Source organism: Calypte anna, chromosome 8 (assembly GCF_003957555.1).
Source record: "Calypte anna isolate BGI_N300 chromosome 8, bCalAnn1_v1.p, whole genome shotgun sequence".
NCBI lineage: Eukaryota > Metazoa > Chordata > Aves > Apodiformes > Trochilidae > Calypte > Calypte anna.
In genome coordinates, this window is record NC_044254.1 from 2,545,213 (window position 1) to 2,560,599 (window position 15,387).

At 53.1% G+C, this 15,387-nt stretch overlaps 1 protein-coding gene across 1 annotated transcript in view; it reads left to right on the forward strand.

The window, feature by feature from the left end:
• Window positions 1-486: 486 nt before the first annotated feature.
• Window positions 487-15,387, forward strand: part of NOS1AP (nitric oxide synthase 1 adaptor protein) — a 41,848-nt gene continuing 26,947 nt past the window's right edge. Inside the window, 2 exon segments of the mRNA XM_030455633.1 lie at window positions 487-632; window positions 10,818-10,889. Coding sequence (XP_030311493.1) covers window positions 528-632; window positions 10,818-10,889 — 177 coding nt within the window. The 5' untranslated portion in view covers window positions 487-527.

The window sequence follows — 15,387 nt, forward strand, 5'->3', positions numbered from 1 at the left end:
TGAGGTCCCTTCCAACCCAGCCAGTTCTAGGATTCTATGATACTCTTGAGGCAATTTACCCAGGGAAGATCATAAGCCTTGTTTCTCTCCCACTGAGCCGGGATGCGCTCCCCGGGACCCCACTCCCACCCGGGGGTTTTACCGTGTGTGTGTGCCTGGACCCTGATCCTCACCCCCCGCAACCCCCAAGCTTTTTTTAATTATTTTTTTTAAAAAAACCCCAAACAACTCCAGGGGCTGGGCTGCATCCCCGGCACTTCTCACTAGATGTCAGCGCTGCCTTTCCCCCGCTGGAAAAGGGGGGGGGGGGGGGGGAAATGTGTGTGCGGGACCCATGCTGAGAATCCCCCTCCCCTCCATCCCTTCCATCCCTTCCATCCCTTCCCCCGCCCTTCCGCGGCGGCGCGTCCCCGCCCCGGGGCCGTCCGGCGGCGAGGGGCGGAGGTTACGCGGCGGCGGCGGCAGCGGCGGGGCCAGAGCCGGGGCCGGGCGAGCTGCAGGGGTTGCCCGGTGGCCACGGGGCCGCCATGCCCGCCAAGTCCAAGTACAACCTGGTGGACGACAGGCACGACCTCCGCATCCCCCTGCACAACGAGGACGCTTTCCAGCACGGGATCTGCTTCGAGGCCAAGGTGGGCACCGGGCCCGGGGGGTGGCTCAAAGGAGGGGTTGGGGGTGTCCCCTTCAGATTCTCTATTTTCCAGTTTGTTTGGGGTTTTTTTCCCGCATAGATTTAGGGTTTTCTCCGGGATGCTTCCCCCTTGGCACTGCCAGCTCTGCCCCAGGCTCAGCTGGGAAGTGTTAGGTGAGGATCCGGGATGTGGAGCTGGTGGGATGAGTTAAGCAAGGGGGGGGGGAATCACCCGAGCATCCCTCCTGGGCTTTTCCTGGCGTTACAAGGGCTGTGTGAGGCTTCCCGGGAAAGCACGGAGGATTCGGGCTTCGCTTGGAGGACAGGGATGAGCGGGGTGAAGGCTTGCGGGATGCCTTGGATCCCGGTGCTCTTCCAATGGGATAAACTCAGCGTTGGAGCAGATGGAGGGACTGAGTGCCGTTTGGAGTCAGGGCTGCCTGCCCGAAAAAAAAGCTTCCTATTTCTCTTTTACACATATAAACCATTCTTGCCAGTGGCTTTGGCAGGAAACATTTTTTTTGTTTGTTTGTTTTCTGTTGGGACCTCGGTCTCTTGCTCCACTTAGGCTGTGGCTTCCCACAGGCTGAGAGCTTGGGATTTAGCAGCAAGTTGGGTAAAAACTGAGCTACCCATCCACATTGCCCAGCCCCAAGCAGGTAGTGCTAGCTGGCAGCAGACTGGGAAGTAGCTGGCCATGATGTTTGAAGGGGGAAAACAAAATCCTACACCCCTTGCTGTTCCTGGTGGATATGGTTATGCCGATGGGATACCCAAGAGTGAGGCTGATTTGGGGGAAAAACTGGTGTTTAACAGCTTTGGGTGGCAGGGGGTAGGCACCCTGTTGTCCTTGGGGCACATGTGCTGGCAGGGGAAACCAAAAATAACAGATTTGGCCTCGAATTGTGTGCAAGGCTGGGATTTTTTTTTTTGGAGGGTGTCAAAGTGTTGTTTGACCCCTTTGCTGAGGGTAGGGAGGGTTCCTCTGCAGAGGCCATCAGCTGCCTGCTTGCTGCAGAGAGGAAAAAAGCAGAGGAGTTGTTTATGGAACAAACTTAAACCTGCTTTGCAACTATTTCCTGGAAAAGACTGTTCAGGTTCAGCTGTGCTGCCTTTTGCTCTGGGATTATTTGAGCTGAGTGCTGGTTTGCTGCCAGCACCTGCTCAGCCCTCACCTGTGGGGAGGCTGCAGAGCATCTCAGTTTTGAAATGCCATCTGCTGCTTCCATGCCAGGTTTGGGAAGCTGGATGAGAGGTGAGGAGTGGGATTTAGTTGCCCCTTGGTCTGCTTTTGGCTCGTCTCTTTTCCATCTCATGGCTGGAGTGGTGCTTTTAGGTTTTGTTAGCTCCTCTTGCTCATTTTTTGGTGTCCTGTGGCTCACGTTAATGCCAGGCACAGGCTGTGCAAAACCCAACTTCCCAATCTGTGGGTTTCTCCAGCAGCCCCTGGTGCCAGGCACAGAATGCAGATGGCTTAGGCAATTACTCCATCCTTTTATTAGATTGCTGGAGATTAATTAAATGCTGACACTCCTTTAGCTCCTTTTATCCCCAAGAATCCTGAGGGTTTAAACCTGCAGGGCTCTCCTTTCAGACAGGCACCCAGTACGAGTCACAAAAATGAGGAACACTGATTTAGGGCAGAACTTTAGGGGAAAAGAAAATAAAAAAGCTAATCTGATGCTCTGGGCCTGAGGTACCTGTCTCCTAAAAACCTGTGGGAATTGCTGGGTTGGAGATCCCAAAGTTACAGCCCCTCAGCAGCTGGATCAGTGCTCTGGCAGCCTGAGATTCCTGACGAGCTTGCTTGGGGCTCAGTGCAGGGGGGTAAAGGGAGCCTGAGTGCACTGATTCCTTGTTTTAATTTTTTTATTTTATTTTTGACCCATGGACCTGTCTGCTGCTGTCTTCCTTGGCATTGTGTAGTGAATGTAACATGTATTTTGGGTTGTTGCCCATCTTGTCTCTCTGCCAGGGGGGCAGAGGCATCTTGGGGTGGGTGGCCATGGGCAGTCAGGATTTGGGTCCTCACTTCAAAGCAAGGGATGCTGTTTATTGTTCATCCCAACTGACACTGCTGGCAGCCTGGGGACTCTGAGGCTGAGAAATGTCCTCTGAGGATTATGTTAATCCATTTTCTGGAAATAAATCCAAGAGTTGAAAAAATCCCACTCCATCTTCTTAGGGCTAGTAATACATTTCACACTTCTGGCTCCGTTTTCATTGGATGCCTCTCTTGGCACCAAAACCCCTCAGTATTCCAGAGGTGCCTGGTGGGAATTAGGGGAACTGGTTCAGAGAGGAGGCAGGGTGCTTGCTGGTTTTTCTGCATCTTATGGTCTGAGTTGTTGAATGAAATGGAAAGCCTGGCCATATATGAGTTGGCTGAAGTGTGGGGCTGGAAGATGCTGAGTTCTGCAGCACGGCGTGGGGGGGGCAGGCAGAATTCCCACTTGTGCAATGCTTTCCTGATTAAGTCCATGGGTGTGTAGGGAGCAACCAGCCTCCTGTCCTCCTCCTCCACCTCTCCAAGCAGTCTGGCTTCTCTATTTGGGATGAGGAGGAGGAGGATGTGACCTTACTTGTTATCTTGGTGCTGTGGGGCAGAACTCAGGGGCCCACTCGTGCCACACCAGCAGTTCTGTGGAGTCAGAAATAGGGACTCAGGTCACTCCAACACCTCCAGGGATCAGCACAGAGGGAACTGAAGGAAGTGGTGGAGCCTTTCATGGAACCCCCTCCATCCATTCAAGTGCTGGGTGCTGCTGTGTTTGCATGGGGAGGACATTTCCAGAGCTCTTTGGGCTGGATTCTCTCAAAAGCAGTGAAAGATTCTTCCTGCCCTACACACCTTGTTTTCCTGTTTTACCTATTCCCTCTTCTTTGGGAAGCAGCTCTTAATTCCTCAGTTTCAAGACTAATTAATCCACTGTGCCATCATGTACGTGGTTCCCAGGTGGGTGCAAGGACCCTTCCTGCTGCCCCCCCATCTGCAGGTGAGGGAAGAAGGGGCTGGGCAAGCAGAACTTGGTCCCTGGTAGCCCCAGTGCCTTTGGTTCAGGACAACCATGGGTTGGGACAAGACAGATGCTGAGAAGAGAGATTGGGGAAGATAGACTTGGAAGATAGGTTTGGGAAGATTGTTGTTCTCCTGGGCAGCAGGTGGTGGTTTGGGGTTTGGGTGCTTGGGTTTTTGTCTTTTTTGGGTTTTTTTTTTTAATCCCTTAAGGGATCTTGGCAAGCAGGCATTTTCTATCATGTTTGTCAGTACTTTGCTCTTGTGGGTGGGAAGCTGAAGTTGATCCAAGCATCTGCTGCTGTCTATGTTTGGAGATGGGACACGAAGGAGATTTTAGTCAGATCCAGAATGTCCCTTCCTGTGATGGGTCCATCCAGCTCACCTGCCTGGGGCTGTGAGCACAGGCAGAGCCTGCAAAGAGAAGCTCTTTATCAGGAAAAAGATGATAGCCTCAGGTAAACACGTGTGTTTCCACTCTTAGGTGTATTTTTTATGTCTGTAATAAAGGAATTTGAAGTGAGTGGAGTTGCAGGCAGCTCCAGCTGGGGTCTTCAGTTCCCCTCCTCTGCATCAGGCTCCTTTCCTGGAGAGATGTTTTCCCAAAGGGCTGGAAAGCCAGAGCCAGGTTGTGTGAAGCTCTGCACCTCTTCAGCTGGCTGGGAGAGGCTTGGCAGCTTTCTTAGGGGGCTGTTTGTCCTGGCAGCTCTGGAGTACAATCTGCTCTGTCAGGGCTGCAAAGCTGCAGTGGGATTTAACCCAGGACTTCTTGCCTGAAGCTATAAGTAACCTTTCCATGTGCCACGAAAGTTCTCCTCTGGATAATTCTCCTCTGCATATTTCTGCCATGCTTGCTAGCTCAGTTCACAGGCTTGGTAGTGAAGCACTTGGCAAAAAAAAAAAAACCAAACCAAACCTTTGCCAGGATTTGGCAAAGCTGTGTGCACTTAGACTGCAGGTCCCAGCTGCTCAGCACATGGGCACAGGGGATACCAGAAGGTCCCAAGGAAGAAGCAGTGGAGGTGGGATGCTCCCAGCCCTGCTGAAGTGCTCTGGCCTTGCACATCCTGTCCCCAGATGCCTGGGAAGGCTGGAGCTGGGTGGGAATGCAGGAAACTCAGTCCCTGGGTGGGCAGTGTGGCTGGGGGGGTATGGAAACAGGGAGGGTATGGACAGCTCTGTTCCATTGGGATGGAAAAACTACTCCCCATTGCACTGTGTCCAGGTGCAGGGATGTCTCCCCTTATCAGCTGAGCCCCTTGCACTGTGTCCAGGTGTAGAGATGTCTCCCCTTATCAGCTGAGCCCCTTGCACTGTGTCCAGGTGTAGAGATGTCTCCCCTTATCAGCTGAGCCCCTTGCACTGTGTCCAGGTGTAGAGATATCTCCCCTTATCAGCTGAACCCCCTCTTTTGGCTGGCAAGAAGGGAGGGGGATGTGTGGTGCAGTGGTTCTGGTCTGCTGGGTGCTGGGGTCCTGTTTTGGGATCCCTGGAGCTCTGTTTTTCTGGCTCTCAAGTGGGGAAAAACAGCATGAGAAGAGCTGGAGCTGTGGGAGATAGAGGTGGAAGGCACAGGGGGGTGTGAGCAGTACAAAACCTGGGAATTCTTGGAGAAGTTTGGCTTCTGGAGAATGTTATGGATTTGTAGCAGCTGCAAGCTGTGGGGATGGTTAGAGAAGGTTTTTGTGTTAGGAAGAAGCACTTGGAGTATGTAACAAAACCAGAAATCAGTGAGTAGATATCAAGGTGTCTATAAACCACACAATACTCTTAGTTTTTTTTGGTTCTCTTGGTTCTCCCTTCCTGAGCAGGATCCATAACCCATCCCCACAGAGTCACCAGCACGTGCTGACTCAATGGCACAAGGACAAAAAAAAAGCCCCCAGACCCCAAACTCCTTCTGGAAAGGCAGGCACACACTGACTGCTCCAGCACCTTACAAAGCCAGAACAGAAGTGCCAGTTTGCAGGGGAAATTTTAATTTTTTTGTATTTATTTATTATTTTTTTATGATGAAATGGGTTCAGGTTGTGCCAGGAGAAATTCAGGTTGGATATTAAGGAGACTTTCTTTACACTGGGACATGTTGCCTGAGGAGGTGATGGGGTTCCTGTCCCTGGGGCTTTTCAGGGAATGGGCAGATGGGGCAATATGGGAGATGATTTAATAGTTACACTGATGGAGGACTGATGGTTGGACTTGATGATCTTGAAGGTCCTTTTCCAACCTTGATTCTAGGATTCTGTGATGTAGGCACCAGAGCCCCATTAAGGCAGGACTAGGCAGGGCAGTACCAACCCCACAGCCTTAGGTTGGAAAGCCAGGGCTTTTTTTCCATTGTAGTCAGCTGGCATCCTGACTTTTCCATCCCTTTTGGTCTCTGAGCTTGCACCACCACAGTCTGAGTAAACTTCCCCCTTTTCCTTCCAGGCTGGGCTGGTCCTGGGGTGTGGGGCAGAGCCTGGGTCCTGCCAGCTCAGCCTCCTGGTTCCCCAGGCAGAGGTTGTGCCTGGGAGCAGAGAGCAGCAAAAAACCCCAGGATCTTGGATTTCTTCTCCATCCCAGGTCCAGGATCCCCTTGCTCTGAGGAGGCTCTCCTGGACCCTGGTGGATGCCCCAGTATGGAACTGGTCCCAGCATCCCTCCCCTGCCAGGCTGCAGATGCAGCTACTCCTGGTCCAGGGCAAGGTCTGTGACTCAGGGTGGCTTTGGAAGCTGGAAAGCTGGCAGCCAGCCAATGGAGGCTTCCCTGGAAGTTGGGAATGATTCAACCCTGACCTTTAGGCAGCAGCTTTCCTTCCTCCCTCCCTTGGGAAGGGGGCAGCTCCTCTCCCTTCAAGGCTTTTGCTGCCCACCACCTGCAGAGGATCTCATCACCACCCTTTGCAAGGTGTCCCCCTCCCCTCCATCAAGGATGGGATCAGCCTTCAGTTTGCTGAAAATATCTCCCCACCTGCTGTTACAGAACAGGAACCTTCTCCAGAAAGTTCACTTCTGAGAGAGCAGAAAACGAGCAGTATGAAACAGCCTCAAGGGAAAAGGGGAAACCAAGGGACTTGTGCAGACATTGCTTTGGCAAAATGCTCTCCTTTGTTTTCTTGGGGTTTTTTTTGCCCCTCCCATCTGTCCAGGGCAGGACTGGTATTTCCCTGACCATGGCAAGTTTTTTGTCAGCCCTGGGTAGGGAATGCATGGTATGGGCTGGTTCTGGAGTCTCCTTGGGCAGACAGGGGAGGCTGATGGATGGGAGGGGGACAGCAAACAAACCCCCTTTGGGTGCTGAGAAACCTGATGGGTGATGGGCAGCCAGCCTGTGCCTTAGCAGGGTGAGGAGCTTCCCTTCCTAGGGACCAGGAAGGTCTGATGCAAGGCCAGAGACCATGCCCAGCTCAGCCTGGATGCTTGCACTGATGCTGGAGCAATGGGGAACCAAAAACACCCTGCAGAATAGGGGCTTTTCTTTGTGCCTGCCCACCCATGCTGTCACAGCCACGAGTGGCTCTGGCTTTCTTTTCCTTCCTTTTCTCTTGGGTGCCTTCCTTTCCCCTCCCCAACCCTTTTTCCTCAACCCTGGCCCTGCTGCCTCCTTTTCCCATGGATGCTCCTACTGATGCTGGTGTCCCTAGGAGATGGGACATCAAACCTAATGGGGACCAGGGCCACCACCTTGCTTGGTGCACATGGGTTTTAAAGGAAGAAAAGAATCCATGCCCAGGACATCCTCAGAGGGCTCTGCCTTGAGAGGAGGGAGCTGGGTCTCAGGATTGAGGTGGGATAAGGGGAGAATCCTGCACCCCAGAGGCTCCTGCTGCTTTGCTAATGCTTGCCTCTGCCTTTTCTGCTTTTTCCCCACATTTTCCCCAAATGAAGGTTGGTACTGTGAGCAGGAGGGCTGGAGGAGAGCAGAGCAAACCTGCACCTCAGTAAGGACCTAGAGGTGGTTTCTGAGGTCATCCTCTCCACATTTTGGGGAGGATGCTCCTCATGTTGGGAGGGTGCAGTTCCCATGTGTGATTTTCTGCCTTGAAGGCAAAAATAGCTTGAGAAGACTTGGTCCATCTGTTGAGTTTTCTAAACCACACAAAAAATACCTTCCTGCAGAGCGGAAGGAGGGGTGGAGGTGTTTTGGGAGCTGTCAGCTGTTGTGTGGAGTGAGCCCACCCAGGGGCTGGTGGAGCCACGTTCCTGGGTACAGGATGCAAGAGGATGGGCTGGAGCCCAGGGTTGGAAGCAGAGGTGAATCCTGCAGGGTTTGTGAGCAGTCATGAACTGGAGGGGAATAACTAGGATGGCATCAAGACACTTCCTAGTGTCCTTGTGCTGCTTTCCACCATGTCAGGGCCATCCCAGGATGTCCAAGGTGCTGTCCTGTCTCTGCTCCATCACCTGCTCGTGGGGGGTGGCCCAGCCCTGCACGTGCAGTTCCAGGTATGAGGGTTGCTTCTGGCCAAGCTTGTGGTCACCCTCCAGGAAGTTTGCATTGCTTGGAATTCCTCTGGCTGTGGGAGGGAGCCAGCAGTGGCTGGGGACATCTCCTGCCTGGCTGATGGCTTTCCCTGGCCTTGCACATGAGCAAGGAGAGCAAATACCCCCCCAGCTGCAGTGCCCGTGTGCTGTTGGGAGTAGCTAGAAGGAGGTAGGCATCCTCTGGCTGTTTCCTTTGCTAGCAAAAGTCTGTCCTGCTCAGAATGGAAGGGAAGAAGTCCCTCTCCCTTGCAGTTGAGGGGGGAGCAGCACTGTGTGGTCCTCAGCAGCAGAGGGACATGGGGATGCTGGAGGCAGAGGTGCCATGCAGCCAAGGCATCCACTTGGTGCTGGGAGATGGGGAGGATTTCTTCTTACCCAGGGTCCTGCCTGCCTTAGCCCTTCTTCTCATCTCCTGCTCTACTGATTTCAGACTGCAGAAAAGAAAAGAAGACTGGCTGGTGCCAAAAGTGCCTCTGTTAATCAGATCTGAGGCCTTGAAGGGGGGAGAAGGGTCCCTTTAGGGGATGCAACTAAAAACTTGAGAGCTGTGCTTTTGGGGTTGGGTCTGGGTGGTTAATGCCACCTTTGCCAGCAGCATGCTTCATGGGCTTGAATTCCTGGTTGCAGAAAGCTGCCCTGCACCTTGCAGCCCACTCAGCATGTGACAAACGTGCCAGCTGTTTGGGGTTTGTTTTTATATCCTCTCTCTTCACATCTCCTTGGAACACCAGTGCCTGTTCCCTGTTCCTGTCTCCCTCTTATGGGCCACCCCCACGAGCAGGTGATGGAGCAGAGACAGGACAGCACCTTGGACATCCTGGGATGGCCCTGACATGGTGGAAAACAGCACAAGAACACTGGGAAGTGTCTTGATGCCATCCTAGCTATTCCCCTCCAGTTCATGACTGTGAGCAGCTGAACCAAAGGGACAGTGCTCACTGGTGCTCACAAACCATGCAGGATTCACCTCTGCTTCCAAACCTGGGCTCCAGGCCATCCTCCTGCTTCCTCCTGCTTCCTCCTGCTTCCTCCTGCTTCCTCCTGCTTCCTCCTGCTTCCTCCTGCTTCCTCCTGCTTCCTCCTGCTTCCTCCTGCTTCCTCTTGCATCCTCTTGCATCCTCTTGCATCCCCCTGCATCCCCCTGCATCCCCCCTGCATCCCCCTGCATCCCCCTGCATCCCCCTGCATCCCCCTGCATCCCCCCTGCTTCCCCCTGCTTCCCCCCTGCTTCCCCCCTGCTTCCCCCCTGCTTCCCCCCTGCTTCCCCCCTGCTTCCCCCCTGCTTCCCCCCTGCTTCCCCCCTGCTTCCCCCTGCTTCCCCCTGCTTCCCCCTGCTTCCCCCCTGCTTCCCCCCTGCTTCCCCCCTGCTTCCCCCCTGCTTCCCCCCTGCTTCCTCCTGCTTCCTCCTGCATCCCCCTGCATCCCCCTGCTTCCCCCCTGCTTCCCCCCTGCTTCCCCCCTGCTTCCCCCTGCTTCCCCCCTGCTTCCCTCCTGCTTCCCCCCTGCTTCCCCTCTGCTTCCCCCCTGCTTCCCCCCTGCTTCCCCCCTGCTTCCCCCCTGCTTCCCCCCTGCTTCCCCCCTGCTTCCCCCCTGCTTCCCCCCTGCTTCCCCCCTGCATCCTGTACTCTCAGGACAGGAGCTGTGCAGCTGGGTATGGCCTTCCCGAGTGTTGGGCTGGTGGAGTTTGAGGTGTAGGCACAGAGGGTGGCAAGGATGACATGTACACACACAAAAAAACCCAAAAAACCCCCCCAGGGGCTGCCCTGCAGCCTCTGCTGTGCTTCATGGAGCATCCCAGCAGAGAGGAGCAAAGCTGGGGGAGAAGTAACCCCACTCCACAGCTCCTACCTAATGGCATGTGCTTGGCCATCCAGCCACCCCTCTTCATGCCAGCACTTGAGAGCAGTGAGTGGGTTTTTGAGGGTGTCAGGAGGGGTCAGAGCCCTGCTCAGAGGAACACTCAGCCCTGCTGGGTTTGGTGCCCATGCTGGGGGTTACGTCAGCGCTGGCCTCGAGATGAAGCGTGGGAGCACCAGGGGCTGGGAAATAAACTCAAAATGCTTTTCTTCTGACTACACATTCTTAGTGCCCCGTGTCACTTGGCTGTTTCCTTACCCTTCTTCCGACTCTGCCCTCTTCCATTTTCCCTTTTAAAAAGGGTTTTGTTCAGCATCTCTCTGGGCTGGGTCGCAGCGGTGCTGCCTTTGGTCCCCTCTGAATAGCAAAGCAGCTCCTTTATTCTGCAAGCTTGGCCTGGAGGCTCAGCACTGCTGCAAAACCAGCCAAAGCTTTGGCAGGGCTGTAATTAAGAAGTGAAGGGCCTGTCACAGGACAGGTTGCCCCAGCTATTTTAGGGATATTCCCAAATCCAGGTCTGTAGTAGGTGATGGGGTGCAGCCAAGGGGTTGTTGGCTCATTCCTGTATTCCAGTGCTCTTATCCCAGAGCACTTTGGTCACGCCACAGGTGACTTGAGTCCTGCTGGCCTGATTACTGAAGTTATTTTATTGTTAGAATGCAGGCAGCTGAATCCTTGAAACCCTGTGGTGGGTGAACAGCTTCGTGGTGGGAGGTGTGTAGTGTTGGGAGTGCAGGGAGCAAAATGCTGCCTGTTCCCTAGAAACGAGCCTGGTTTCCCTCTGGAGATGCCCTGGAGGTCCTGTTCTGTAGAAACTCAACTAATCCACTCTTTCTTTCTCCCCAGTACATCGGGAGCCTGGATGTGCCACGGCCAAACAGTCGGGTGGAGATCGTGACAGCCATGAGGAGGATCAGGGTGAGTGCAGCAAGGATGCTTCATCCCCTCCTGCATCAGGGTGCCAGATCCCACCTTACAGCCTCGTCTCCCCTGAGTCCTGCCCTCCAGGTTACTCTCTTCATGGGGATCTCTGTGTGATCAGGGCTTGGTGGCGGCAAGCTTGTGACTTGGTGGCACGTGGTGACATTTGGAGCATCCACAGCCATCCCTCAGCCCAGTTGGAGCATCCCACCATGTGGTGCCACAGCTGGGCTGAGCTGCTCTGTGCGCAGGGGCATCACTGGGGGCAGGTCCTGGGGATGGGGTGGAAGGTGGGTGCTGGGGATGGGGTGGAAGGTGGGTGCTGGGGATGGGGTGGAAGGTGGGTGCAGGACACAGGGTGCCAGGTGGCAACCACGCGTGTCCGTGATTTGGGGTGTTTCCTCCCGTGTCGGTGCAAAGGCAAGAGAAAACTCCTTGTGGAAGAAGAACATTTTCTTTTTACTGTTTGCAGAAGCACTTCAGCTCCCTGCAAATGTGTGCACTGGGCTGGAGGTGCCAGCAGGTTGGGTTCCCTGTGCAAATTAAAGTGCTGAGTAACCAGCTCTGGGGCCGGGAGGCAGCGAGCTGCTCTAACAGCAAGTAGGTCAGGGGATGTCAGCTGGTGATGAAGTCATCCCAGCTTCCCAAAATACTTATAGGCAGGATATGGGACGCTCTTGCCCTATAATGCTTGGCTGGTGGCCAGGAGAGGAGCTTTTCCTCTCGCCTGCACAATGGAGAGGTCTTCAAGGGCAGGCTGGGAGGAAGGCAAACCAGGCATCAGTGTCCCCAGCCCTAAAGCAGCAGCCATCTGACTGCTGTGTGACATGGGAGACAGCCCTCTGGGTGGTGGTTGGACCTTGGCTACGGGCACAGGTGGTTGGATGAGGTGTCTTTTTGGTGGCCTTGATGGGATACCCATTTCTGGGTATCACCCATTACGTGTCTTGGTTTTTTCATCCCACCAAAAGGGGAGAAGGGGCATCACATCCCAAGGAGAGGAGCACCCCAAGGGCACTCTTTGCAAATTTTCAGTGCTTAAATAGTTTGTGGGCCTTTATCAGCAGCTTTCCTACTCTCCTTTTGGTGCTGGTTAGGGTTGTGGCAGTGCTGGTGATTCCTTTATGGCTTTAAGGTTGCTCCAAGTGATGTTTGGGACAGAACAACTGTGATGCCATCAGGAGCTCTCAGAAGCAGCCATTTCCTCTTCGAGCTGTCAAGATAAGACTTTTGAAAGGATACAGCCCCAAAACCCTGTAACTCATCAGTGGGGGAGGATTGACACCACTCTGAGGCATTAGATGCACCCTAAGGAAAAAAAACCCCAAACAAAAAACCCACCACCAAAACTTAGGGACCAGCATAAACAGTCCAGAATATTTGTAGATAAAGCTCTGAATGACAGGGAAAGGACAGAAATTATAGTGAAATAATGATTCCATGTGGTAAATTATGGGGTTGAAACGTGCTCAGGCTTCCTCTTGCTCTAGGATATGACAGGAGTGATGCAAATCTTTGAAAGACCCCAAGTTTGCAGGTCAGGGAGGCTTTTAATGTCTGTTTGTTTGTCAGAGGGTGCTGTTTGGGAAGAGGTTGCCAGAATGATGTATTTGCCAGGAGTTTACACATCCAGCCCTTCCTTGCTTCCCTGTGGTTTGGGCTGGCCTCACACCCTGAGGCAAGACCTTATCAGGATCTTGCAAGGACATTTTTGGACTGGGCTGGGAGCCAGAGCCTGGCTTGAAGTTAGCTGGAGGTCAGGGAATGTGTGTCCTTCTTCAGTCAGAAGGGTGGTTGTGTTCTTTGAGGAAGAAAATCATCCCCAAAATATTGGCATGGGGAAGCCAGAGGAAGAAAAAGCTTATTTAGGCACAGAAAGTGAGCAATGTGGGGTTTTTGTTTTCAAGTGCAAGCTGCAGTGGTTCTGTGTGCGAAGCAGCTGAGGGCTTTAAGGTTTTTCATGCAGCTTCTGGCTTAGGGGGAAATGGTGTTTCCTGGCATGTCCTGAGTGCCAGGACCCTCTCCATCCCTCACTGCCCTGTGTCACAGGATCCCAAAATCATTTGGGTTGGAAAGGAGCTCTGAGAGCATCCAGTCCAACCCTTGATCCACTCCCCCCGTGGTTCCCAGCCCATGGCACTCAGTGCCACATTCAGTCTCCTCTTAAAAACCTCCAGGGATGGAGAATCCACCCCCTCCCTGGGCAGCCCATCCCAATCCCTTAAGAATTTCTTCCTAATATCCCACCTCACCCCCCCCTGGCAGTGCTGCCCTCCTGCTAACCACCCCCTGGCCTTTGGCACCACTTAATAATGATTTTTAAATATAAAAAGAAGTGAGGAAGCACCCTGCCTCCCAGTGGGGGATTTGGGGTGGGATGAGACCCCTGGAATCCCCTATATAACTGCTGTGGGGAGCAGGCAGGGTTAGGGCCATGGGATCCCCACTTCATCCAGTCCTCCCAGTGCTAATGGCTTGCCTTTTACTGGCTGCCTGTCCAGATGGAGCCCTGACCCTTTTGGGAGCCAAGAGGAAGCTGCAGCATTTTCAGCATTGCTGGGATTCCTCTTGACAGCAAAGCAGAGCAATGGGCTGGGGGGGTGGAATGGCTTCCCCACGTCCTGAGCTCAAATTTGGATCCTTTTTTGGGGGGGATCTGGAGTGGGAGAGGGGTTGATCCAGGGCAGGATGCCATCCCCATCCTCCCACTGCTGGAGGGCTGGCAGGGTGGGGAGGATGGGGCCATCCTTAGGGTGCTGGCCAGAGGGAGGGTTTCTACCCAGGAGAAGGGAGGGATATTGGAGAATTCCTTGGATTTTTGTAGCTGGGGGGTGAGGAGGAGAGAGGGAGAGGTGTTGAGCTGGCTGCTTTTCTGCCTTCCTGCTTTTCCTGCCTGACCTGGCTGGGTTTGGTGGGGATGCAGCCCTGCATCTTGGTGCAGATCCCTGGCTCTGAGAGCAGGCAGTGGAGTTGGGCATCTGCCAGGCTAAGGATGCACTAGGACAGCAATTTCATGAGTATTTGCTGCAGTTTTCCTCCAGAACCTCCATCTGATTCTCCTGCAGGGCACTGCTGGCCATGTCACCCCTTACAAACACAATATTCCAGGGGGGGTTTTCCTAGCAAGCAGCTGGATTTGTGTTTATACAGCTCAAGCTCTTTCTCCATCCCCAACCAGGGTGACCCTATCCGTGTTCTTTCATGCCCTAAACTTCTGGGGCAGGTTTTGCATCCCAAGTGAATCAAGATGATTCCTCTGGGTTCAAGGTGTGAGAAACCAATCTGGAAATCCAGATTCTCCTGGGGCACCTGAACCTCCAAAGCTTCCATGTTCAGCAGTAAGGAAATGCTGCTTAAAGCTGCTGTCAGCCTTCCCTCTTGGTGTGAGCACAGGGGACCTTCCCTGGGCTGGTTTTCCTGGGAAAAAGGAACTTAGAGGTCACAGTCCTGGACAAAACTTGAGGAATTTGGATGGGAGCCCATCCTGGGGCTGGGTTGTGCATCTCTCAGCTACCCAGGAGGGTGTGATGGTGTCATCTGATGCATCTCCCAACCATATGGACTATAATTAATTGAAGATTGAAGTTGAGAGTGCCTGAGGTGGCTGCAAAACATCTTTTCTTCTCTGTTTTTTTTTTTTTAATGGTTGACACTTGGAGCCCTCGCTGACAATTCTGTGTGTTATTTATCTTTTAATTATGTAGATATATGCAAATGCTTTCCTCTGGGTGCTTCCAGTACTACCTGCCTGTGGTTTGGTGCCATCATTCTGGAGAATTTGGAATCATCCTTCTTTTGCTACTTGGATTGATGAGTGGAGCTTTAATCCAAGTTTTCTTTGGTTCCAGAAGGGATGAAATCCTATATAGGAACTTCTTAAAAGCTGCTTCTCTGGAAGTCTTCTCCAAGGCTGCTTCTGGGAAGTGTCCAGCTGAGTTTTAGAGGCTCAAACCAAGGAGACATTTCAAGCACTTTGAAATCTAGCTCCTCTCTACACCTCCTACTCTCTGAGGTACATCTGATTTTGTGGGGTTTTTGCAGCTTGGCATAGCTGAGCTCTATTTTAGCAAACTGGCAAGATTGCTGAATTTCAAGAAGCTAGTTTAAAGCAAGATTTTACATCCTCTGCAAAGCACACACACAGTCAGACTGGTGTGAAAATGTTTGTTATTTGTGGAGGGTGCTTGGTGCCATTTGGAGCTCATTTAATTAAAATATTTCCCTGTCCTTGCCACGATGGGTTTTGAAAAGCTTTGGGTCATTTACAATGATGGCCTCTGCTTTTTCTTTTGCTTCTGTGCCAAAAGCTGGAGCAGGATTTGGAAGCTTCCTGCAGGGATGTGGGCAGGGGGCTGGCCAGGAGGTGCCCACCCTTTGGGGCATCCTGCTCTCTGCACCCTGGCACCCAGCAAGAGGAGAATTGTCACTGAGCTAATAACTTGACTGGATTATCTGAGGCAAACAAGATTACACTGTATTAGAGCTGGGAGGAACC